Source organism: Emydura macquarii, unplaced genomic scaffold (genome assembly GCF_026122565.2).
Source record: "Emydura macquarii macquarii isolate MOO-44397 ecotype Brisbane River unplaced genomic scaffold, CSIRO-AGI_Emac_v2 contig_2681, whole genome shotgun sequence".
Taxonomy (NCBI): domain Eukaryota; kingdom Metazoa; phylum Chordata; order Testudines; family Chelidae; genus Emydura; species Emydura macquarii.
In genome coordinates this window covers 2,631,629-2,653,940 of record NW_027132818.1, presented here as the reverse complement: position 1 = coordinate 2,653,940, position 22,312 = coordinate 2,631,629, and the positions used below count along the sequence as shown (strand labels likewise).

Genomic DNA, 22,312 nt, shown 5'->3' with positions numbered 1-22,312 from the left:
TGTCACTAATTTTAAAGAGAGATTCTATCCACTTTTGACTGCATGTGATTTAAACTGCTGTATCTTCCTTATGGCAACCACTATGTATCACGGTGCAAAGATCCTGAAATCTAAGAACATTTCTGAATGCAGGACTTAGAGAGTGGTATGTGACTTGAGAGCCAATGGCTATGTATGGCTGCTCTAAATTCTGGACTTGTGCACTGGCAGCTGGGTATGGTTTGTTCAACTGTGTATATAAGCATGGATTTCAATTAACCCTGTTTAACATGTAAGGGAACACTATAGGACCTAGTATATCCATGGAGACGGTATTCACAGTATTAGTGGGACTATAAGGATGATCCCGTGGTTATGACCCTACACTTGGAACTCCCTGCTCTGTCACGGATGTCCTCTGTGACATGGACAAGTTGCAGTCACTTGGTCCCTCAGGTTACCATCAGCAAAATGAGGATAATAGCAGTTCCCCATCTCACAGGGACGTTGTGAGGCGGCTCTGCTAGGAACCATATCAGAATCTTAGATGAGCTCTAAATATTTAAATTAGGGTAACATCCAGAGGCCCTGCCTGGGTAAAAGCACGTCTATGGATCTGAAATGTCAGTTGTTTCAGAATCCTCTGCTGCTTCTGTTGTTTTTGCACCCTGAAAAATGTATTTATTGTGAGTAGTTAAATGGAACATTAGAGGAATATATTTTTTAAGTCAGTGTGACAAGTGAGGATGAAAGAAGGAAAATCAGGATTGCCTGGGGAAGGGTTTTTTTGCTTAAGAGGGGAACTATGACTCACGCCTGCTTAATTGTTTATAATGTGTTCAACTTGCTACTTGAATTTTTTTTTAAATCTAAATCTTTACAGCCCAGCAGATTGGGTGAAGTTTCAATTAGTCTCTCATTTGCTTCCCATTGCTGTACTATTTGTTGTTTAGCTTCACCCCAGGAGAAAGTTAGGCAGTTTTCAGTTCATTGTTTTTTTCCTGATTGTTTTTGGTAGAACTAAAATGCAGTGAGCAGATTATTTCAGTTTCACGGAAATTATAGCTCATGCTGCAAACAAAATTTGGTGTAAGAAACTGAAAATAAATGCGGGACAAGTGTAATTGATGCTATAACAAATGACTTACAATTATTATGGCAAACAACAATGTAGAGTAACGAAACATAAAATGTTCTGTATGGAGAGAGCCATTTTCAGTAGCATTCCTATTCTGTTTTACCCTTGTAGGAGCAATGTGAAAAAGCAATTGGCTCTTGTTAGCTATCAGTGGGATGCATAAGCTAAAAAATTAAGTAGAAATACTATAGCCAATATCCACTTTGTTTGCAGGCTAAAGGCAGAGACACAATTAAACAGTGTGGCAATAGGTCACCAGCATCACCATAGGAGGGACCTTTCAGCGCTAATAACAAGATGGAGTCTTAGCAGTACAATCTATGCTACTACTCAGTGGCATTGCATTAGAAGAAAATATAAAGGAGAACTTGCAAGTTAAGTTTGTGCGTCTGGAGGGCATTACATATTAGTTTCATGTCTGTCTATGTGAATAGCATTTGAAAACACTGCATTCAATTACACAAACAACATTAAATATTAAGTTAGCTGGAGGGTTTTGTCCAAAGTTTGCAGGGATCTGTTTTAAATCCATAATTTGTTCCTTTGAAATAATTAGGCCACCCAGGAACCAAACATTTATTATCAGAAATCCCTGTGCCAGGCTTGAAAGCGGTTGAAAATGAATCCTTTTGAAACCCAGGCTTTTTATCAACATCCATTTAGCTGGTGTGTGTACAACTGTTGTCTGGCAGTGAAGCCAAAACCATGAAGCTGCACTGCAGTGGTTTTGCAAGACACTATTGTGATCAGGCAAGCCGTGCCCTGCTGCTTGAAAGGTGGCATGAAGAAGACAATACAGAAGGTGTGGTGCAGCATTAAAATAGTTTAAAGATTTTCCTTATTCTCAAGTGAGAACCTGCAGCACTGGGGAAAGCATAAAAATGTGAGTGACTGGGAGGTGAGGACTGAAAACAGAAAAGTTTGGAAACTATTCGGTGGACTTCACTTCAGTATAAACACCGTGAAGCTTAAAAATAAAACACTTCGAAATCTTGTGTAACCTCTCTCACAAACACATGGCTTAGAAGTGATCAGTTCAACCACACCATGAAAATCATTTTGCAACATTTGTGATACAGAAGTCTTGTAGCATAGATTTTCTAGGCTCACACAGATCCTCCTCCAAAGCCTATTGATGTTCATGGGGATCTGCCTACTGCCTTCAGTGAACTATAAAGCTCTGAGGGCTTCACATTTCTGCTGCTTTTCCATGTAGACCACAGCAGGTTTCAATAGCTTAAGGCTGAATTCTAACTCAGGAGCAAAATAAATAAATAAATGTTTTTGAGGCTGTGCAAATATTAGTAGCCTAAAGTGAAACCAATAAAACTCCACATCCCCCTTACAAGAGCCAGGTCTTTGTCATGCACAGAACCCTAGGAGACGAAATCTGCTACTATCCCAGTATCCATGACCCTGTTCTGTATTGCCCTGTGAGAATACCCCAAAAACCTAATTAAAAAAAAAAAAAGATATTAAATGACTAAGTGTGCCAGCAACCACTGATGACTAAATCTGAATATACCAGCATCCTAATGTGCACCTACCACAGGTGTGTATATCATGATAGTTGTACCTTCAGATGGCTATACCTGTGGCTACAAGAAATGAATGCACATACATTGCGTTCCAACAACCACAGGTGTATGTGAATGATTGCATCTTCTGACACACACACACACACCCCCTACCTGTGACTATTTGATCTTAATATCTGTATACTCATTGAATATATAACATGCAAAATGGTTCATTCACACTAGTTTGATTTCAGTTCAGAATGGCAGCTCAAGTAGATTTTTGTTTTGTTTTCTTAGAGGGACACACAACCCACCAGGAATGTATTCTGCTCTGTTTGATTTTGTGCATGCTGCTCTCCCCGCCCACCGGGTTGTTCCCAGCAAGAGAGGAGAGGGTCAAGAGGGACAGTGAGCATGAGTTAGGTTGTACAACAAGGAATTCAGAGGACAGCAGGCTTCCTAGTGGAGAAGGAAATCTAGGCTGGGATTCATTCTAAACAAGTCCTAATGTGGGCCAGACTCTTAGCATCAGCCATTCTCCCATCACAGAGCTCCTGGCAACTCCTCATTAATCTTTAGGAAACAAGAAAGTTCCCTAAGGATTAAAAAATTGAGATCAAGAGCAGAGAAAATGGCAGGACTTTCAACGCCTTATAGGCTCTACAAGCCAAATTCTGACTTGATTTATGTCCCATGAAACTCCAGTGTCTCCAGTAGGTTGTACAAATTATGAAATAGGACTGAATTAGATCCTAAGAAATCAAGTTCAGACATTCACACTATCCAAAAAATACATGGTTTAAGATAAAAGCAATACCAAATAGCTGTTAACAATTACAGAACAAAGGTTATATAGACTTTATTAAAATCACAGATATTGAGTAGAAATTGAACCAGTGGTGTTTAGTCACCATGAAAGACTTCTGTTGTTAAGTGTATATTTTTTTTAAAAGCTTGACAATTCTAAGTGACGGCTCCTCAAAGCTATAATACACTAATGATGAAGATACTTCTCAATCATTCACCTTCCAAGATGGTGAACTTTTAATGAATCTCCTCTGCATTTTTTGAAAGTTCTATCAGTTTCACCCATGTCTCTTTTTTTTTAGCAGTTACTACTGTGAGATAAGCAGGGCATTCTGTGGAAGAAAATAAATAGGTCAGCTGAGGTCTGTAAGGAGCTCCTCTTCCCTGGTGTTTTCCCCCCACCTCTCAAAATCAGGGCTAAAAATATTCAGAATTGTCACCTGACTCCTTAGTTGTTGATACTGTTGCTAAGCCCATTACTCTTTTGAGTCACCTGGTGCAAAATTCCATTTGATTTTCTCTGGAATACCTAATAAATGAAGTGGTAGCAATTATTACTCTGAATGGGAAGACACCAGGGTGCAGAGGAAAAGAAGGAAAGCAGAGGGTACCAAAAACAAAAGTGAGCACTGCATTATGAAAAAAACTGTTGGATTAATTTTCAAATGTTATAGGTTATGTTTCCAGTAAGAAACCACACCAATCCAGTACAACACATAGAGGTACCAAAACTCTGATCAGAAGAGAAAATGGCCTATAAAAGACTCAAAACTAGTAATGTGAGTAGCATTGCTGTGTTGATTGAAGAAAACTCATAAACCCTACAAAAATGTTGCAACTAGGAATCTTTAAATATATAATTATACTTGGCTTTTATTACTCACTCTCTACTGAAAAATCTCTCACGAGCCTTGGAATATATATATAAAAAATTTTGCTAGTTTTTTAAGGAAGTGCCAAATTTCCTATTTTTGCTATGAACTTCCTCTGAGTCCAAAACATTTTTACTGCTGTACAGTATGTACTTGTTTCAGTACAATGTGAGAACAAGTCAAGTCCTTGAAAGAGCCAGATAGGTGTTAAAAAACACAGGAACCTCCACACACTAATTTTGTTTAATTTTATCAAGGAAGGGTTTTGGTTTTTTTTTAAATTATATTTTAGCCCATTTATTATATCCTGCAGCATCCTGGTGGAGACAGGAAATGGAAGCTTCAGGAATACAAGTCTTCATTTTTACTTTTGGAGATCCCCAAGAGAGACATATTGCCATTTACATTTTCTGAGAATATTTCATGCAGGTAGTAATGCTGACCGCTCAGACTTTGGCCCTAATTCTCTTCTCACGTAAGTCAAAAATAGTTTAATTGAAGTCAATTGAGTTACATCACTATAAAGCTAGAATGAGAGGAGACTTAGACCCTTTGTTTTCATCCAGTTTCTGACTGAATGAATGGCAATTATCTGTCAGTCAATAGAGTGGTGTGTTAAACTGATCCTGAAATATTGTATGTAAAACAAAGCAGATAAAATATACCCGCGTTTTGATTCTTCTTGAGTCCCTCATGTCCTTGTAAGAATCCTGAAGGTCTGCTCATTTCTTCCTGTTTCATACCAACCTTCAATGCCTAGCATCATAGCCACAATTTTCTGGGCAAGTAGAACTGGGCAGGACTCCCTTCAGAGTGTGTCAACCCCACTCAATCAGTCACTAGCACCCGTCTCTTTACGGGCTGAATTAATTGTCTTTGCTATGCTTCCAGTGTTTGCTTGCTCAGGGAGCAAGAGACTGGGAATGGGAATAATCAAATCCAGGGCTCCCAAATGGCAGTGCAGAGTATATTTCCATTAGGTTACTAAGCAAATCCACAATTAAACTCAACCATTTGAGAGGGAGAGTGGTTAGAGAAAGCAGCTAAACCAAAAAATAAACCTAATTTATTTGCACAGTTTGGATTAGATTTATTTTTACCAAGGCTGACTGCGGTGTAGCCTTCCATTGTGCCAGCTGTCAGTTTCCCATTATTTTTGTGGGTTTTGCACACAGCAACAGGGAATGATCAGACAAACTAACAAAACTAAAGAGAAAATGTGCTTGTAAAAATCACAAATATTAGCAAAGGAATTGCCTGAAATCACTTAACTCATTTTTAAACATCATTACATTTCAAATTGACAGTATCCCTTTAACGCCCCCCAAAATCATTAACCCTTTTATTTCAAAAGCTCAGTGACTGTTTGCTTCTTAAAAAACATAAATTATAACATATTGTAAACAACAGAAGGAAAGGCACCATTTCAAGTGTTCCTGAGTACCTAGCATACAATGGTAATTAAAGTCTCTGTCGGGATTTCTTTGAAGTGACAACTTTGACGAGACCTGGAACTATAGTAGAACTTCTTAGACTTCTTTGATAGGTACGCCAACGGTATTGAGGAGTCTACTTGGAAAAAAAGACGCTAGCAATACTAATGAAAAACTGCAATCACAAACAGCTAGAGTAGTTGTACAATCCGGAGTTTAAATGCAGAAATGTGTAGAGCGTAGATATCATTCTACTGTACTGTCATTCATATTTTGACTTTTTTGTGATATTGCCTTTTCCTCTGTTATACTTTCATAGTACCATAGAAATTAGAGAAATGGCTATAAGCCAACAATGACTTCAGTTATTTATAGGCCTGGAAACTTACAGCACAAACTATTCAAAATAACGTGAATCTAAGATGAAAGTCCTACTAGTAAGAATGGATTCATTTGGCTATTTTCAGGCATCCATTAACTTACAGCACAAACTATTCAAAATAACGTTAATCTAAGATGAAAGTCCTACTAGTAAGAATGGATCTTTTATGCTGAGAGTCCCAGATTTGTATCTTTGGGCCTTGGTAGCCAGATTTTTTTTGTGGAGGGCTACTGAATCTGGAATTCATTTCCTCCTTGCTGTAACAGATCTCAGATCTGTCGACTTCTGAGCATGTTGCAAAGCCCAGGAGTTGGCTGACTCGGTAGATTTTTGCAGGTCAGAAAACTTTTAGCTAATTTTGTCTCCAATATTTTTATTATAAAGTGTCCATGTACTTAAACCATTGACATGCACATACTATCATCTGGGCGAGGGGATAGAATGTGGTATCTGACTGATAACATGTTTACCGTGGCCCATTATGTTGAAACTGGGAGTATAGATACCTGAATAAAACTGGCCTGATTTTCAAAGGTGCTGATCAACCCTGGCTCCCCTTTAAGTCAATAACTGTATACACACCAGGCTTAAATCAGAAGTTGTAACAGCTTAAGGTGGATTTTATACCAATTTAATTAAAAACCAGTACAACCGTGTGTGTGGACTCTCATGTCAGCTTAAACCTGGCTTGTAGCGATTGAGCTTGCCATGGTGAATATACAGATGTAAGCTAAACAGATAAAAAAAGAGCCCATGCACAAGAAATTGCACTGGTTTAACTAACCCAATTTAAATTAAATTGGTTCAACTTTTGTGTGAAGACACTACCTTAGGAGGTGCACAAGATCGGGGTCCCCCTTTCTGAGGACCGATGTCTGCAAAATCACAAGCACTGCCCCGCTTTCCTATGGATATCCTGACATGTATGAGGGGAACCTATTCTTTGCTGGTGCATTCTGAAGTAGGGCTCTCCCCAAGTAAATTTAGCAGCCACTTGACAAGTTAGTAGTTCTTTCTGGCTTTGTAATCTGTAAATCATAAACTATAAAATGCATGCCTCCACAACCTCACAGGTTTGGGGATGATTCCTGGAGGGATGCAGCCACCAACTCTTGCAAGCCTTAGGAGACTGGTTAGCCTCCAACAAGCTAAAATGGAGGATCAGACAGATGAGCATATGCAGTATTGTCTGTCTCCCAGTGCCCCTATTTAGCCTTGTCAGGGGATTGCTGGGCCTCATAGGCTCCCAAATATGTTGAGTGATGAAGAGGAATTTAATTTCCTCCAGTCTGAAATAGCCTGAAGAAGATAAACATCAGGGCATGCTGCAAAGCTCATCCTTCTCCCCAGGCATTTGAAAACAAGAGAAAATGATAAGGATATGGGAACTGAGGGTGGGGGAAAGATAAACTTTAGTGTTTGGTTGACTGGTACTGGATTATATTTAATTATACTGCTGCACTTTAGCTACACCTGGATAATAATTTTGTTGTATTTCTTAAAATATGTCCAGGGCACCTACACTGTATGGAGAAGCCGTTTTTAGTATGCACAAGTCTAAATAAATATTTAAATTTGTGGCGTGTGTGTGGGGTAGAATATGATGGGCTTGGAGATGGGGAGCCTCATGGAGATAGGGGAGCCTCCTAAGCTATGCAAGAGTGGTGGAATGTCCCTCATGTTCCTTTCTATATTCCCTCTGCTCTGCTAGCATCCTCCATGCCTCTCCATCCCAATCTCCAAGTTTTGCCAGCCCCTCTCCTCCCCTAACACCTCATACAGAACCACAGGAAGTGAGCATTTTAGAAAACGGTGCAGGAGAAGAGTACTAAGGCTAGCAGGGAACTGGAGTGGGGGACAGCAAAAAAAAAGAGTCATGCTTTACCAATCTCCCAATGAGTAGATTAATCCAAATTAACATGATTTTGTCTCTCATTCTGTTGTAAAGCTGGAAAGTTATACAATTTTGATTTTGATAAAGTGTGCCTACCAGTAACATTGGCTCCATCATGCAAGAATTGTATGTTCTAATTTCATCACCATATTATTTTGTTTTACAAAAAAGAACAAGGAATTGAGACTCTACAATAGGATTTTTATTATTTCCTATGTTATTATTGTAAAGGAGTACTCTATTTTTTTTGCTGGTATATTTAAATACATACTTAAAGATTCTGCAATAAAAATTGGTTACTGTGCTTCCTTTAAATTATTTTAATTTATGAACAGGTTGTCTTAACTTTAGTGTTAGTGAAAAAAATTCTTCTCCCATTGGTAAGCCTCCCTAAATGATTGAGTTACACGTTGACAGTTAAGGAGAAAGGCTAGAGACTTTGTTTTACATTTTGATAAAACAAATGAAAGAAGAGCTCTCCAGTCATTTGACATCCTAAATTGGTCAGAGCCAGTGATCCATAGCAATTGTCCTACTGAAAAAGTTATTACATTTTCAACTGTGATTGTAATCAAATAATCTTTGGCACCATGCACTAGTTTCAGCTAGAGGAATCCAGTAAACTAGGTGTTATCTTCCTTTTCTTTTCTGCTACCATGTGGCAACAAGTGAACTCTCGTGAACATCTGTTTGAAGGAGCCTTAATTCAGAAGCCCCATGTCCAGTTCACTTCAAATTTGACTGAAAAAAACTATATATTGAACCCAGACTTAATGCTATTAACTTTGAGAGTGATATAACTATTTGTGTGGATTTCAGAGAGGAGATGAAATCAAGCTTATCATGGAAACTCAATTATAACTGGCCACTTTTATTATAAATGTTAAAATAAAAAGTATCTCTTGAAAGAAAATGTGATGTGGATACAACCAGTGTAACTGGTTCCAAAGCATAACTTGTTTTACAACCTTAAGAGTAATTACAATTTTAATAATCTCATTTTCACATACACAACTATTTCATTGTTTCAATCCTATTTAGAAGTGATGCTTACCCTTTACAATTGGATTTCATTCAGTCTATACATGAAAATGATGATGTATGAAAACAGGATAATATTAACTGGGCTCAGTTCCTTGCTTACAGTTTTAAAAGAAAAATAAGCATAAGTGAAATATGAGGAAAATGTTAAGTGAAATTTAAGCATATCAAAAATTTTCTTTTTATCAGTGTTCAAACAAAACTACTTTGTTTAAATAATTGTTAACAAAAATCCATTTATTTAAAGACTAATAGATTAAACTTAACCTTGTTAAGATACAAACAAAATAGCTACCACCACTGAATTTGATTCTAGATGGCAAACATGAAAACTGATTTTCAAAATAAAGAGGTCAAGAAAATATTAAGCCTACCAGCACTACCATCTAATTATTTTTATTAGATATGAATATTATCTACAAAATAGTTTAAAATTTAAATATTCCAGTTACAAACATCTGTAAAAGTAGAATTATGAAAATTTACAGTATAAAATATATGTAGTCATACTGCATAAGAGTCCTGAAATAGATCGCTAACAGAAATGTGACATTTTCATTAAAAAACTCAAGCTTAAAATGAACCTCTACTATGAAACTGGAAATTTCAACACTGGTCACAAATTCTAATTGAGGTTTACTAATGCGCTTGTCATTTACATAACAAGGGTGAATCAATTATTTATTTATTTCTAAGGAGGCAAAGTTTGTTTGGAGAGCTTCATCTTGGTCCCCACTTAATATCTTTTACTCCATGAAACTGTCTTTTCAAAGCATGACTGTCTGCCCATTCTGAATTTAAATAGGAGTCATCATCATTTTCTTCTAATTTCTGCAAATTAAATTAACAAAGAAAGCTTTTATGAAATAATTGAAAAGAGACATATTTATTTCACTCTGTTGTTGTGTCATGTAACACAGTAAGATCACTTGTTACCTTGAGTTCCTCCTGCTTCCTATAATAATACAACATCATCTGTTTTTGTTCTTCACTACTTATCACAGGTTCACGTGATGGGGCTCCTTGTCCTTTCTGAAAGTAAATTGATAAAATTTATTCATGATGGGATGTTCAATACAAAAAAAGTACATATCTTAAGGTGCTAAACAAAGATAACAAAAATATTTCCTCAAACATTGTCTTCTCTAACTTCAGGGTTTCCTATAAGACAGAATACTCAACAATAAGGTTTCACTCAACTGAGAAATATTCTTCCACTTCCGAAGCCCAATCACCTTGTCAGTTACATTAAAGTCTTGGTTTTTGAAGGGGTTGATCTCTGTGAAAGGAGGTTGGAGTTGAGCTACAGCTCAGAGGAGCACTATCTGAGGAAGACTGTTCAAGCCCTTTTTTCTCTGTTTCTGAGGAAGCTCTCACTGAGTACTCTGGAAGAAAGAGTTTAAGACAGGGCTCTCCCACCTTGTGCATCCTCTTGGAGAAGAAGAAACACACTGCGCATCTATCAGGGATGTGCCCCTCTCCAAGACAAAAAAGGCAGCTTGAGTGACGGTCATTGAGTTGAAAAGCTTCATCAAAGGAGAGGCAAGTTTTCAACTCTGAGGGCTTTGTTTTAGCCATAATCCTAGCTACATCTTGGTACTGGGGAAGTCCCTAGCACAAATAAAGTATTTTTTTAAAGGGCCAAAAAGAGGAAAAATTAAACTTACCAAATTATTACCTATCTTCTCTCTCTCTCTCTCTCTCTCTCTCACACACACACAAAAGGAAAGTCACACAATGCACTGGGAAGCAGACACTGCAAGGGCTCTGTCTACCAGCCACAGTCAATAAGAAAAATTGAGGGACAGTTGGGCACACTCCACCCTTTATGATTGCAGTTGTAAGAGGGTGGGGTGAGGGCATGCAAGGTGCAGGCACAGCCCCAACAGACCCTGGTTGCCAAAAGAATCTGATATTGCACGTGGGATATGCATGTATCAGAAGTGGAATCCATGAAGATAATAACTTGAAGAACAAATTTTCTATCTCAACTTCCATCAAATAGCCATTTTTATTTCATTTTTTAGTATAATGCAAACCTTAATATCTGCAATTTTTGGTTGTTCTTTCAACAGTATATTCTGGGGGTATGGGTAGTCTTCACTGCTGACTAAAGTAATTAGTAAAACAGAAGACTTACGGTATCTGAAACCTTTAAGTCAGTCTGTTTTATAACATTAAGAGACCCAAGCTGAAATTAACCAGATCCATTTTCTAAATTTATTAGAAATTCTCTGCTTAAAAAAGTTAGTGCTGAATCATGCATAGAGACAGGCAATAAAACTTACTTTCTGTATCTTGACAATGATTTTAGTTTTCTCATTTTTTCCCACGAAGTCTGAAAGTTTGTTTGTTCTTTTTAACTCCTTTGCTGCCCACCACAATTGTGCCTCGGACTCTTCAATAACGTCAAGTCCAGCCTGTGACAATTACAATTTGCAAGAAAAAAAAAATACGACACTAGTAATTTTTGCATAAGCAGAGACTCTTGAAGCAACTTTCCATAGTCAGTTAATAAGATGATCATTCTGGGAGTAACAAAAGAAAGGACTAAACAAACCAAATAAAACTACACAAACTCAAATTTATATATGGCAGTTTAACTGATTATATGTTTGTTCAATCTTATTTTAATGAAGAACTGACGCTCCATGTACTTTTAAAAACCATTAGAGACAAAAAATTTAGAAACCAAAAACAAATCAGAAGATATGTAAGAAATAAAATAACCAATGTCACATAAAAATGAAGAATTTCTTCTTCCTTTCCTAGGAGAGCATACATTTAGCCCTGACATTGTACCTAGCCCTAATATATTACTACATACGTGAGTTCCTGACAAGTCTTCTTTATCTTCAAACTCCATTCTAATTGGATCATGTGGAGGCAATCCCATTGGATAAACAATCATTACAGCTCCTCGAAGCTGGTCCAATGCATCTTTCACCATCTCCATATTAACACACACATTAGCTTGAACTTGTTTCTGAGATACAGACAGGAGCCATTGTTAAATTTAAATAAAGTAATTAAGTTAGGAGGAAAGCATCTGTTTTGCAATCGGTTCATAATGTTAAACAGTGTGATCTTTCAATTAAGCCAACTGGCTAAACAGAAACTTATGTCAGATCAAATCACTCTTAGTTCTTTTTATCCTGATTCATGAAACAGCTGCATGTATCAGTAAACTTTTGTCTTGTTATTCTATGTGCTTATACTGGCAAAGAAATGAAATCTCAAATATCCATTAAATGCCTGCTACACCACTTAATAATAAAATTTCTGCCGTAGATGTCTATGGAACACAGGCATTCAAGTAAGCATACAGATTACAGTAGAAACTGGATAAGGAAATCTCTTTTTTGACTATTTGTGATTCATGGACAAAAGTTAAAAAGTAGTAAAAGTAGATGAGGGTTACAGAAGGGGCCCTCTAAATCTGAGACATTAATTTACATGTGCTCTTTTATCTGAAGACAAGAATGAGCAAAACACAAGTTGGATCTGCTCTTAAGGCAATGCTTAGCACTTTGTACAGCTCATACAGGGATTTGTAGCAGCACAGACACTTAATTGCCATATGATTGGAATAGAGAGACAAGGTGGATGAGATAATACCTTTTACTGGACCACCTTCTGTTGGTGAGAGAGACAAGCTTTTGAGCTTACACAGACCTGAAGAAGTTATCTCACCCACCTTGTCTCTCTAATACCCTGGGACTGACACAGTTACAACACTGCATACAACATATGATTGGAATAATTATTGAATAGATGAGAAGAAACAGGAAGTAGCTGAAACAAATTTTTATATTTTACCAATGGGCTTTTCCTTGCCAAAGTTTTCAATACAGGGAGCTATAAAAAAGGAGATTAAAAGTATGACGCCTCCTTGTGGCCATTACTAGCCTCATTAGCAGGCAAGTGCACTATATTGTTCCCCAATCTGTAAGGTCAAACTTGGTAAGAAAAGTACTGTATGTATTTATTTTCATCATTATGGACTGATAATCTGAAAAGAAATTAACTGCCAAATCCAAAATAATTTGACCATATTTTTAGGCAGTTAGCTATAAATAATGTATATGCAAATAAAAAACATGTTTTCCTCTTTCATCCAAAAGCAACTCACAGCTCTTCACAAAAATACAATATCTAAACAATTTTAATCCATTACTTAAGTGCAGCATCCTCTGGGGTAAAACATAGCAATTCTATGTAACAGTTATGGTCAGGAAATGAAATACAGTATATAGCTGCAAATGTCATGCAGGCATTCCTCTCCAGCAGAAACCAAATTTGTGTGGTTCTAAAACCAGCAGATCATCATTCATGGCCCTCATACGCAGAGTCACACCTACAAGGAAAGAGATGAACCTAAACTGGAACTCATATAAGATGTTAGCAGTGCCTAAATCTTGAATGGAACGGTCACTGTTTTCCAACTCACATCACAGAAAATGGGGAGGTAGGATACTGGGTAATAATTGGCAAAAATCTACTATCAAGTGGCAATTTCCTGAGGAGAAACGTTGCGTGTTTGAAAATGGTCAACATCCTTGCTAAGTGGAACACTGATAATCCCTTTAACCAACCAAGATGGATCAGAGTCAAGTGGGAACCCAAAACACCACAGGCATTATGCTAAGAAATGAAATGTAACTTGATAGGGAGTCAGGAACCCCTGGCTTTCTTAGTCATAGACTTGGAGATCAATTCCAAGTTCGAGTTTAATAATAAATAATAATAATAATAAATAAAAAAAATCTCATCAACCAGTTGAAGGAACAAAGAGAGATAGAGAGGTGAGAGAAGAGTCAATCGTGATGAATCAAAGTGCTCATTAACAAATATTTCAGCTAGAAGGTTTATTGCACTGTCCATGGACAAGGACAAGTTATATCTCTGCCTCAGTCAGTGCAATTGTATTAATAAAGTGATTGCACAGAAGATGATCAGGTTGCAGATGGCTCTCCAGCCATCTTCTCTCCAATCTGTGCTCCAGATCCTATAGGTTCCTGACAAATCATTGTGGCACCTGGGAACAAGACGCAAAGAGGATACAGCAAGCAAGTTGCAAGCATGCTCTAGCAGCTAGTAGCAGTTGTTAAGCTGACCAATACCCGTGGCTGGCAAGAGAGTGCTTCGAATATGACTTGGCACCAAGGAGACAAAAAAAATCCACAGGATTCATTAACACCCAAGTCTGAAGAAATAATGCAGCATTAATGCCACTATCAATCTAAAATAGTCGCAACCTAAAACCCATATCAATTAGCATGTTCATTTTAAATCTAATGGGACTAAAAAACAGTAATATAAAGCCCCATAGTTTGCAACATTTCTCCCTCCATCAATTTACGTATTTTAGAAGAATTTCAAAGAGCCACAGTTTACAAGGAAAAATAAATGAATAAAAGCCATTATTCCATTTGTATATCAATGTCATAAATAAGTAGTGCATCAACATCTAGTATACAGATATTCTTAAAGTGGAATTGAATATCTTAGGCCCCAATCCTGCCAAGACATATGCACATGCCTACTTCTCCTGGACTCAATGTGACTACATGGGATTAAATTTAAGCATGTGGATAAACCGTGGAAGGATCATGGCCTAAATCATACATGATAGGAGAAAGTGGGAACATAGGACTGGAAGGGACCCCTGGGTCATTGAGTCTAGTCCCCTATTATTGCAAACTACCTCATTTCAATTCAGCACACTACATTAATGAGCAAAAAGTATTTTAATATATGAAACTCAGAATTTGGTTAATTTTTCACTACAAAACTTGACAAGTCTTCACTTAAAGAATGTATCATTAACAAATAAAAAATGAACAACATATGGATAGAATGAAATGTGTTATTAATCATTTAATGCAAAATTTGTGATGCCACCATTCAGTCTGATTCTGTAACTCACTGAAACATCTTGCGACAAGTCAGTAAGAAAATGATTATAACTGGAGTTTCACAGTTTTTATTAGACTATTCAGATTATTTCACATTGCAAAGGACAGTAATTTCCAGTAGCACTCAAATGAAGACTAATCGGTTATTTTTGAAAAACAAAAGAGCTATGTAGCATCCATAACATTTATGAAAGATCCAGAGCCACTTTAAAACCTTACCTTAGATATTAATGCTTTAGCTTCCTCTACTGTCTTTTTTAAAACTTCCTTCATTTTTTCATTTGGAGCTTGAAAACAATAATTAATATATATATTTAATAAAGTACATTAATATATCTTGCTATAAAAATCTGCCTAAATACGCCATATTACCTACTGTAAGCAAGTTAATTTAAACATTACTAAATCATGAACCAGAAGGCATGCTAATTAGTTTCACTCTATTTATATTCTATGAATTCATAATCAAATTTCTTGATTGTACTCTGAACAAGAAACAAAAACTATTTTACAATCAAAGGTAAGATTTATGACATGCATCCAGAAGGTCACTTTGATTGGTCTTTGCCTTTTAAATGGTCTTATTATTCTGAATGTAAGTTCAAAGAAATTCAAAAGGTAGAGTTCTCACAAACATCATGTAAACCTTGACTTTCTTGAATTATCTGGCTCATATTGTACGTATTATTTTCTGTCACTCTATTATTGTGTAAAATTATGAGTTAGGCTCGATGGGAACTAGAACTTTCAGTTTTCTGACCTTTGATATTAAATGCACTTACATGAATGTAACTTTTAAAAAAAAGAACAAGAAGACAATAAAAATCAAAACTAAAGGGTCATTGCTCTTCCCTTCTGCCAAGGATCGTTATGGTGTTGGGCACAGGAACTGAGAAAAAGGAAACTGACTCTTCTGTGATCTCAATGATTACACTGCTGGTAGTGAGAATGAGGAGGGAGCTGCCTGATTTGAATTAAGATGGATGAGGAAAAGAGAGAGAAAAGAAACATAGGGGAGATGGTTAAATAAGGTCTGAGGCAATCTAATGAATGAGGATAAAAATAAATCTTAAATAATTACCCATTCACTGAATGAGGCTAGGGTCCCATGGAAAAAATAGTAGATGATCATGTAATTAAAGACTATATTTGGGGGCAGAATTATGGTTGCACAGGCAACCTTAATTCTGAAATTTCCTAATTTTTGAGTACTTGACTTTGCAACCTTATTGTTCTTTTAACCATTTTTGTATGTAATCTAAAATATATGTTGAGGAAAGTGATATTGTGTTATTCACCCTTGATTAATATCAGCATTAAGCCAAGTCTAAATCCAAAAGGGTAGCCCTGATGTGGCAAGTCTAATTTCTTATGAGATTGCAGCCAAACAAGCTGTTTCCATGGGCTTAATTGCTGCCCAATACTACTATAATTGCCTTTAAAAATCTCCTTTTATAAATAACTTTACAATTAATTATTTACTTTCCAGAGAAATGGAGTGGCTGATAGATATTCCAATTGGTGTAATTAACACAAACAAGTAGATGTTAGTGTATATTCTCTCATTTAAAAGTTTTAAGATTAAATGAAAGGTTTGTGTGACACACTGTACCCTGAAGCAGCACCCTGTAAACCTCATATTCATCATTCCTATATGGTTGTATTAGTTAAGCATGCCATATAAGTTATCTAATGACAGATCATCATCTGCTAAAGTTCTAAGATTTTACTCTGTAGTTGTTAAAAGAAATATGGTATAAATTTAAGAGTCTCTTCTACAAAGGCTATGTCCTCCAGCCAGGAGGGTGTTAAGCAACTATTGTCCTGCAAGGGAGTTGTAATTTTAATCAAAGGATTTACAATACAATGACAATTGCACAAGACTATGAAAAGGAAATTGCTCAACTCTGTGACTCAGTTGCACAAGAGGACGCGGGGGGGGGGGGGAATGAAGGAGATTGAGCAATCTTGTAACTCAGCAGAGCCCATCTCAACATGCCTGGACTAAGCACATGGTCAAAAGATATAAAATAAGGAATAGAGGCTGCATGCCTTGTCCTTTCCCCTCCCCAACCTATGCTGAAAGCAACAGGAATGCTGGAAGACAAAGAGACTGGACCCAGGCTCAAGGGAGAAGCCTGTATATTGAGAATGATATAATCTAGTGGGGTGTGAAAAACCGCTTAATCTAGATACTTTCTAGTGTTATGAGGTTTAAGATTTAGATTGTATATTTATCTTTGTTTTCTTTGGTACCTACCTCTGATCTCTTATGCCTAACGTTTGCTTACTTAAAATCCATCTTTCTGTAGTAATAAGTCTGTTTTATATTTTAACTAAAACAGTGTGTTTTGGCTTAAGTCTTTGGAAAACCTCAGTCAGTTAACAAACACTGGTGTATGTCTTCTCCACACTGACGGAGGGGTAAACTGGGTAATAAACCTATCCTGGTAGGCTTCTGATCAGGGCAGGACAGTGCAACTTCGGGGTGCAAGGCAGGGAGCGGGGATGAACTGGCTGGTGCCTTTCTTGGTGAGATTTGTGAGTGGCTATTGGAGCATCTATGCAAGCTAGCTAAGTGTACGAGTCTCATGCTGTTGGTCCCAGTGATAACAGCACCTGGAAGGATTTGCTGCTTGTCAATAACAAAGCATTGTGAGGGACTGCCCAGAATGAAGAGTTAAGGGGGCACAACAGTCTCCCAGTCCCAGATTACCCTGGGGGAACTCATCATAGTTTGTTATTATGAAATTCAACAGTATTTAGTCAAAATATCAAATAATTTTAAGTTCCTATGCCTTAGCTATGCTTATAAAGAAATATGCATGTTTAAAATGCGTTTACCATGTCCATTTCTTCGTCCAATTTCATCTTTTTTAAAGACACTTCCACCACTTGGTACACATTTATCTGTCCATTCATCCTTCAATTTTAAATCTTCAGTCTGTTCATCTGTCAGTCCTTGCATATTAGGAGGCAAGAAGACACCATGTTCTGCCAGCTCTTCTATTTCTTAAAAAACAAGGACAGAGTATAGAAGAAGAAAACAATGTCAAAGGCACTTATTTGAACAACAGGCTCCTATGATAAATGTTTCACGATACTCCCATTAACAAAACCATTTTAGGTGAAAATTCATCCAATCTTTATTGTAAGGTTTCAATTTTTAAAGAGCTGCAAAGAGGAAAGAGGAAATTTTGTAAACAGAGGTACATTAGTGCCACCTGCTGTTTTGACCCTTTTTCTACAGATAATTCCTAAATCTCCTTTTTTTAATTTCACATTTCTTTGAGTAGTTAAAACAAGCATATTTGAAAAATGGCACAACTATACTTTATTATGATATACAGTTTAATAACAAAAAGAAATTTTTTAATGGCAAACATTGACTGCTGTCATCTTATGTGGTAGAGAAGTTAAAACACTAAAATACTGAACTTTGGTTTTGTCAACTTTTAGACTTCGTGCTTCTGGAAAATGTAGTTGCATTATGATATTCTGATTTTTATACTGAAATGCTGTCTCTTCATTAAGTCAGACCTGAGAGGTTCTGAGAACTGTTTTAATGACTTGTAAAGCAACACAAGATGCATCATAATATTATAAATATAAATAAACAGGTTTTAACCCTAGTTTGAAACATAAAACCTGTGACTGACAACAGAAAATGACAACTCTAAATTATTGCAGCTAACAGAAATACATACAAATGGGTACAAGTGCTGATCACCACTCCTGGATCCAGAAACTTGAAGTGAGAACTGCGCTTGGCTGAGGTTTCATTCATTCAGGAGCACAGGTGGCAGAGACAAATGGAAGCTGCTTGTTCCTCTGGCCTGGCTAAGTATCATCGGCAGCGATTGGGTCTTTTTCTGTGATTAAGGTCTCCTTTAATTTCAGAGAGGAAGGATTGTCCATTGTGCTAGCCTGAGACTTGGGAAACCCAGGCTCAGTCAGCTATGACATGAGGATGGCACTACTTCCCTTTTGTAAGTTAATAACCACAAGGCTTTCAGATTCTGTGGCAATGGGGTCACGTCAGTACAACAGACAGAATTAGCTGGTGCGTGGTGCATGCACTGGGCTAGTACCTGAACAAATACGCTGCACTTTGAGCCTGCTATTATAGATCCTGGCGACCTGCTGCGTTAAGTCTTCCACGGAGATGCTGCCTGTTGTTTCCAGCAGGAATTGGCTCTCGTCGCCCCGCTTCACGTGGAGCTGAACCATCTCTGCAGAGACAGAAAGGAGATGGGAGCTGCTGGCTCCGAGGTGCTATCAGATCAAAGAGAGAAAGCGACTGAAAGAAAGGCCCTGAGAGCCCGGCCATGGCGGCCTCGCACATTTTCACTAGGGGCAACTTCCCTTTCGGCTGCAGGGAGGCGGGGCCGGGAGGATGAGCGAGGGGGAGGCTATTCGGTTTTCATTTAAACAAAAAGGCTCGTGTCACAACCCAGGAGTGATGCGTGTGTGTGTGTGTGTGGGGGGGGGGGGCCGTGTGTAGAGGGGATATGGGGCTGGGGTGAGGACGGGGGGACTCGGGGGTGCGCGGGGAGAGGAAGGTCGGTGCGGGCACCCTGTGATGCACGGGAGGGGGCTACCCCGGGGTGGCTCCTCCTCCGTCCCCACCTCTGGCCCGTCCCACGGGTTGTGCTCCGCAGCAGCACGAGGCCGGCCGGGGGGTCCGATCCCACCGCTCCCCAGAAGGGCCGGGCCTCCCGCCCCCAACCAACCGCCGCGACCCTGGCAACCAACAGCCGGCGGAGGGGAGGGGTTTGGTGCTTTGGTCCTGTCAGGCCGCAGCCTCCGCGAAAGGGGCCGGTCCCGCACCTGAGCGCATGCGCGCGGAGCACCCTGGCACCACCGTCGCCTGGCCAGCGCTTCCTTCCCCCGCACGTGGGCGCAGCGGTGCGTCACAGGGACTGGGCCGAGCGGAGCCCGTTCTTAAAGGGCCAGTGACACAGGACAGGACGGCTGTGAGTAGTCCTCGTTTGCCCCCCAACATGGCCACGGCCATCAACGTAGCACTGGCGGGCGGAGGCTGAAGCTCGGGGCAAGTGGGGCTGCGGCCTGAAGCGTCCCCCGCCGGGCGCAGGGAGGCTCGCTCGGCCTAGCGCAGCCCCACGGGGGGCCCTGAGCTACCGGGGGAACCGAACGTGCTGCCAGCCTCGGTTGTTACCTCCCGGGGCCCCGGTTCCACCCAGCCCCGGCCTGGCGTGTACCGCTCCCGCAGGGGGCGGGCAGGGGGAGGCGAGCGGGCGCCTGGGGCCCAGGCTGGGGCTGGCTCCTCCGGCTCAGAGCAGATCCCTTCACAGGCTGGGGACCCGGCCCAGCGGCAGCCTCCCGCTGCAGGAGCCCTGGGCCGAGCCCAGCAGCTGCATCAGCCCCACACGGGGGATCTGCCCCCGTCCCCCGCCACGCCGGGACCCTCACCTCTGCCCCGTGGCCTGCAGCCTTCCCATCTCCAAACCCAGCTCCCCCTTACTCCACGGGAAAATCCCATTATCCCGGACTCCTTCTGCACCCCAGCGACTCTGCCCTACAGATCCCCCACTCGGGGGCCCCCTCTGTACTCAAACCTAGCAGGCCTCCTTCAGCAGCTCCGCCGCCTTCACTGAAGCACTTACCCCTCAGTCATACAGCCCCGCTGGCAGCAGAGGCCCAGACACCGCCTTGCCTAAGCATTTAGCAGCAGGGCCGGCCGGTGCGCTCTTCCCCACTCCCGTGGCACCTGCGCAGAGCGGCTAAGATTAAATGGCCAAGCCGCGATGATCGTCAGTGGAGGCTGCAGCGTTGCTAGCCCCTGCTCAAGCCCCAGCTGTGCAGGCAGGTACCACATGGGCAGCGGCACCCTGTTGCTAAATATCAACCGCGAGCAACACATCAAATCGATACAGACTTTTTTTTTTTTTTTTTGGGGGGGGGGGGGGGGGGGTAAGATAGATTTGCTCTTGCATGCTTTGTGGGGTGAGGCCCCAAAGCCTCCAGCCACGCACCGTGCTAGAGCACAGATATTGTATAGAAGTTGCCTCTGTTGCAATTTCATTTTGTCATCTGTGGTAGTTAGGGTTTATCTTAAAGGGCAGGCTCAGGCTGCTGCTGGGTCCTGTGAGCGAGAATCTCAGCATTCATGAGAAAGCGTTGCAGAAGAAAGCTAGAAAATATGAGTACAGCCTTACAGCCCAGAAACCAGAGGGAAAAAAGACCCAATATTAATAATTTAAAAAAAAAAGTCTTTTTGAATGTTTGAGGTTAGCCATACTGTACAGCCAAACAGGCCTGCAGTGCTGCCAGCTGAGGGAACCACCCTGATTTTGTGCACAGATAGAGTCTCTACTTCTAGCACACTCTACACCACAATAGCTGCATCTTTAACATAATATACAAAAGCTGGAGAGAGGGTGTTGGTCCAATCTAAGATCATTGCAAATTTGTGCACTTCTATTATCAGAAATCTGGTAGTATAAGGTATGTAATAAAAAAGCAATTGTAAAGCAGTTCACCACTTTACTGTGACAATTATCCATGTGTAAAAAAAATCTTTTGACTAAGATTCTCTGAAACTTACCGTAAGTTTGAAAAGCACGCTACTAGTCAGAAAAGTAGATTTTAAAGTTACTAATTCAAGCTGAATAGGAAATGTAAGCCAATGGAAGAATGATCTAGTGGTGAAGGGGTAGTGAGGACAGTGGCTGTTTCCTCCTCATTCAGAAGTAGAGGCAACAACAATGGAAGCTGCTTGTCCTCTGGCCCAGCTAAAAAGCAGCAGCAGGAGGGGGTGCTGTACAGGTATCATTTGTGCTCAACATTATCCTTTAGGAGAAGAACTGTCCTGTGTTTAGGGTGCTAGCCTGGGACTTGGGGGCATCGGTGCAGCTGTAGCACTTTAGAGAAAATGCTATTACAGGGATGGGAGTGCTTCTCCCATTGGTGTAGTTAATTCACCTCCTGAGAGGTGGCAGCTATGTTGACAGGAGAAACTCTCCTGTCAACATAGCTCTGTATACATGGGGAAGGGGGGCGGGTTAGGTCAGTATAACTACATTGCCCAGGAGTGTGGATTTTTCATATCCCTGAGCAATGCAGTTATACCAATATAGGTCTGTAGTATAGACCTGACCTGAGACCCAACTCTCTGTTTACCTCAGACTTCGTGTGTGACCTTGGTCAAGTCACTTTTGGTACTGCTGTTTTCCAATTGTGAAATGGAGATAATATGTTCGTACCTCAGAGGGGTATTGTGAGAATAAATGCATTAAGGATCATGATGCACTCACATACCATGGTAATAGAGGCCCTGTAAAATAAAAGAATAAAGATAAATATAC

General features: G+C 39.7%; 1 protein-coding gene and 1 long non-coding RNA gene across 7 annotated transcripts in view; one reads left to right on the top strand and one right to left on the bottom strand.

The window, feature by feature from the left end:
* Window positions 1-8,875: 8,875 nt before the first annotated feature.
* Window positions 8,876-20,741, bottom strand: CFAP298 (cilia and flagella associated protein 298). Of its 6 annotated transcripts, none has more exons than XM_067565606.1 (8): window positions 20,612-20,741; window positions 19,076-19,216; window positions 17,829-17,996; window positions 15,204-15,271; window positions 11,894-12,052; window positions 11,355-11,486; window positions 10,003-10,098; window positions 8,876-9,897 (listed from the first exon to the last, which is right to left on the bottom strand). In XM_067565606.1, exons 2-8 carry the CDS (start codon window positions 19,212-19,214, stop codon window positions 9,787-9,789), a joined length of 873 nt encoding a protein of 290 aa, XP_067421707.1. In that variant the 5' UTR covers window positions 19,215-19,216; window positions 20,612-20,741; the 3' UTR covers window positions 8,876-9,786. The 6 variants fall into 6 exon arrangements, with proteins under 6 accessions (XP_067421707.1, XP_067421705.1, XP_067421708.1 ...); XM_067565604.1 differs by having other exon boundaries at window positions 19,076-19,259; window positions 20,612-20,704; XM_067565607.1 differs by lacking the exon at window positions 20,612-20,741 and adding an exon at window positions 19,614-19,733.
* LOC137164669 (uncharacterized) overlaps window positions 19,773-22,312 on the top strand; it is a 26,155-nt gene continuing 23,615 nt past the window's right edge. The window contains exon 1 of the long non-coding RNA XR_010923150.1: window positions 19,773-19,960. This is a non-coding gene — a long non-coding RNA (uncharacterized lncRNA). The remainder of the gene's footprint in view (window positions 19,961-22,312) is intronic.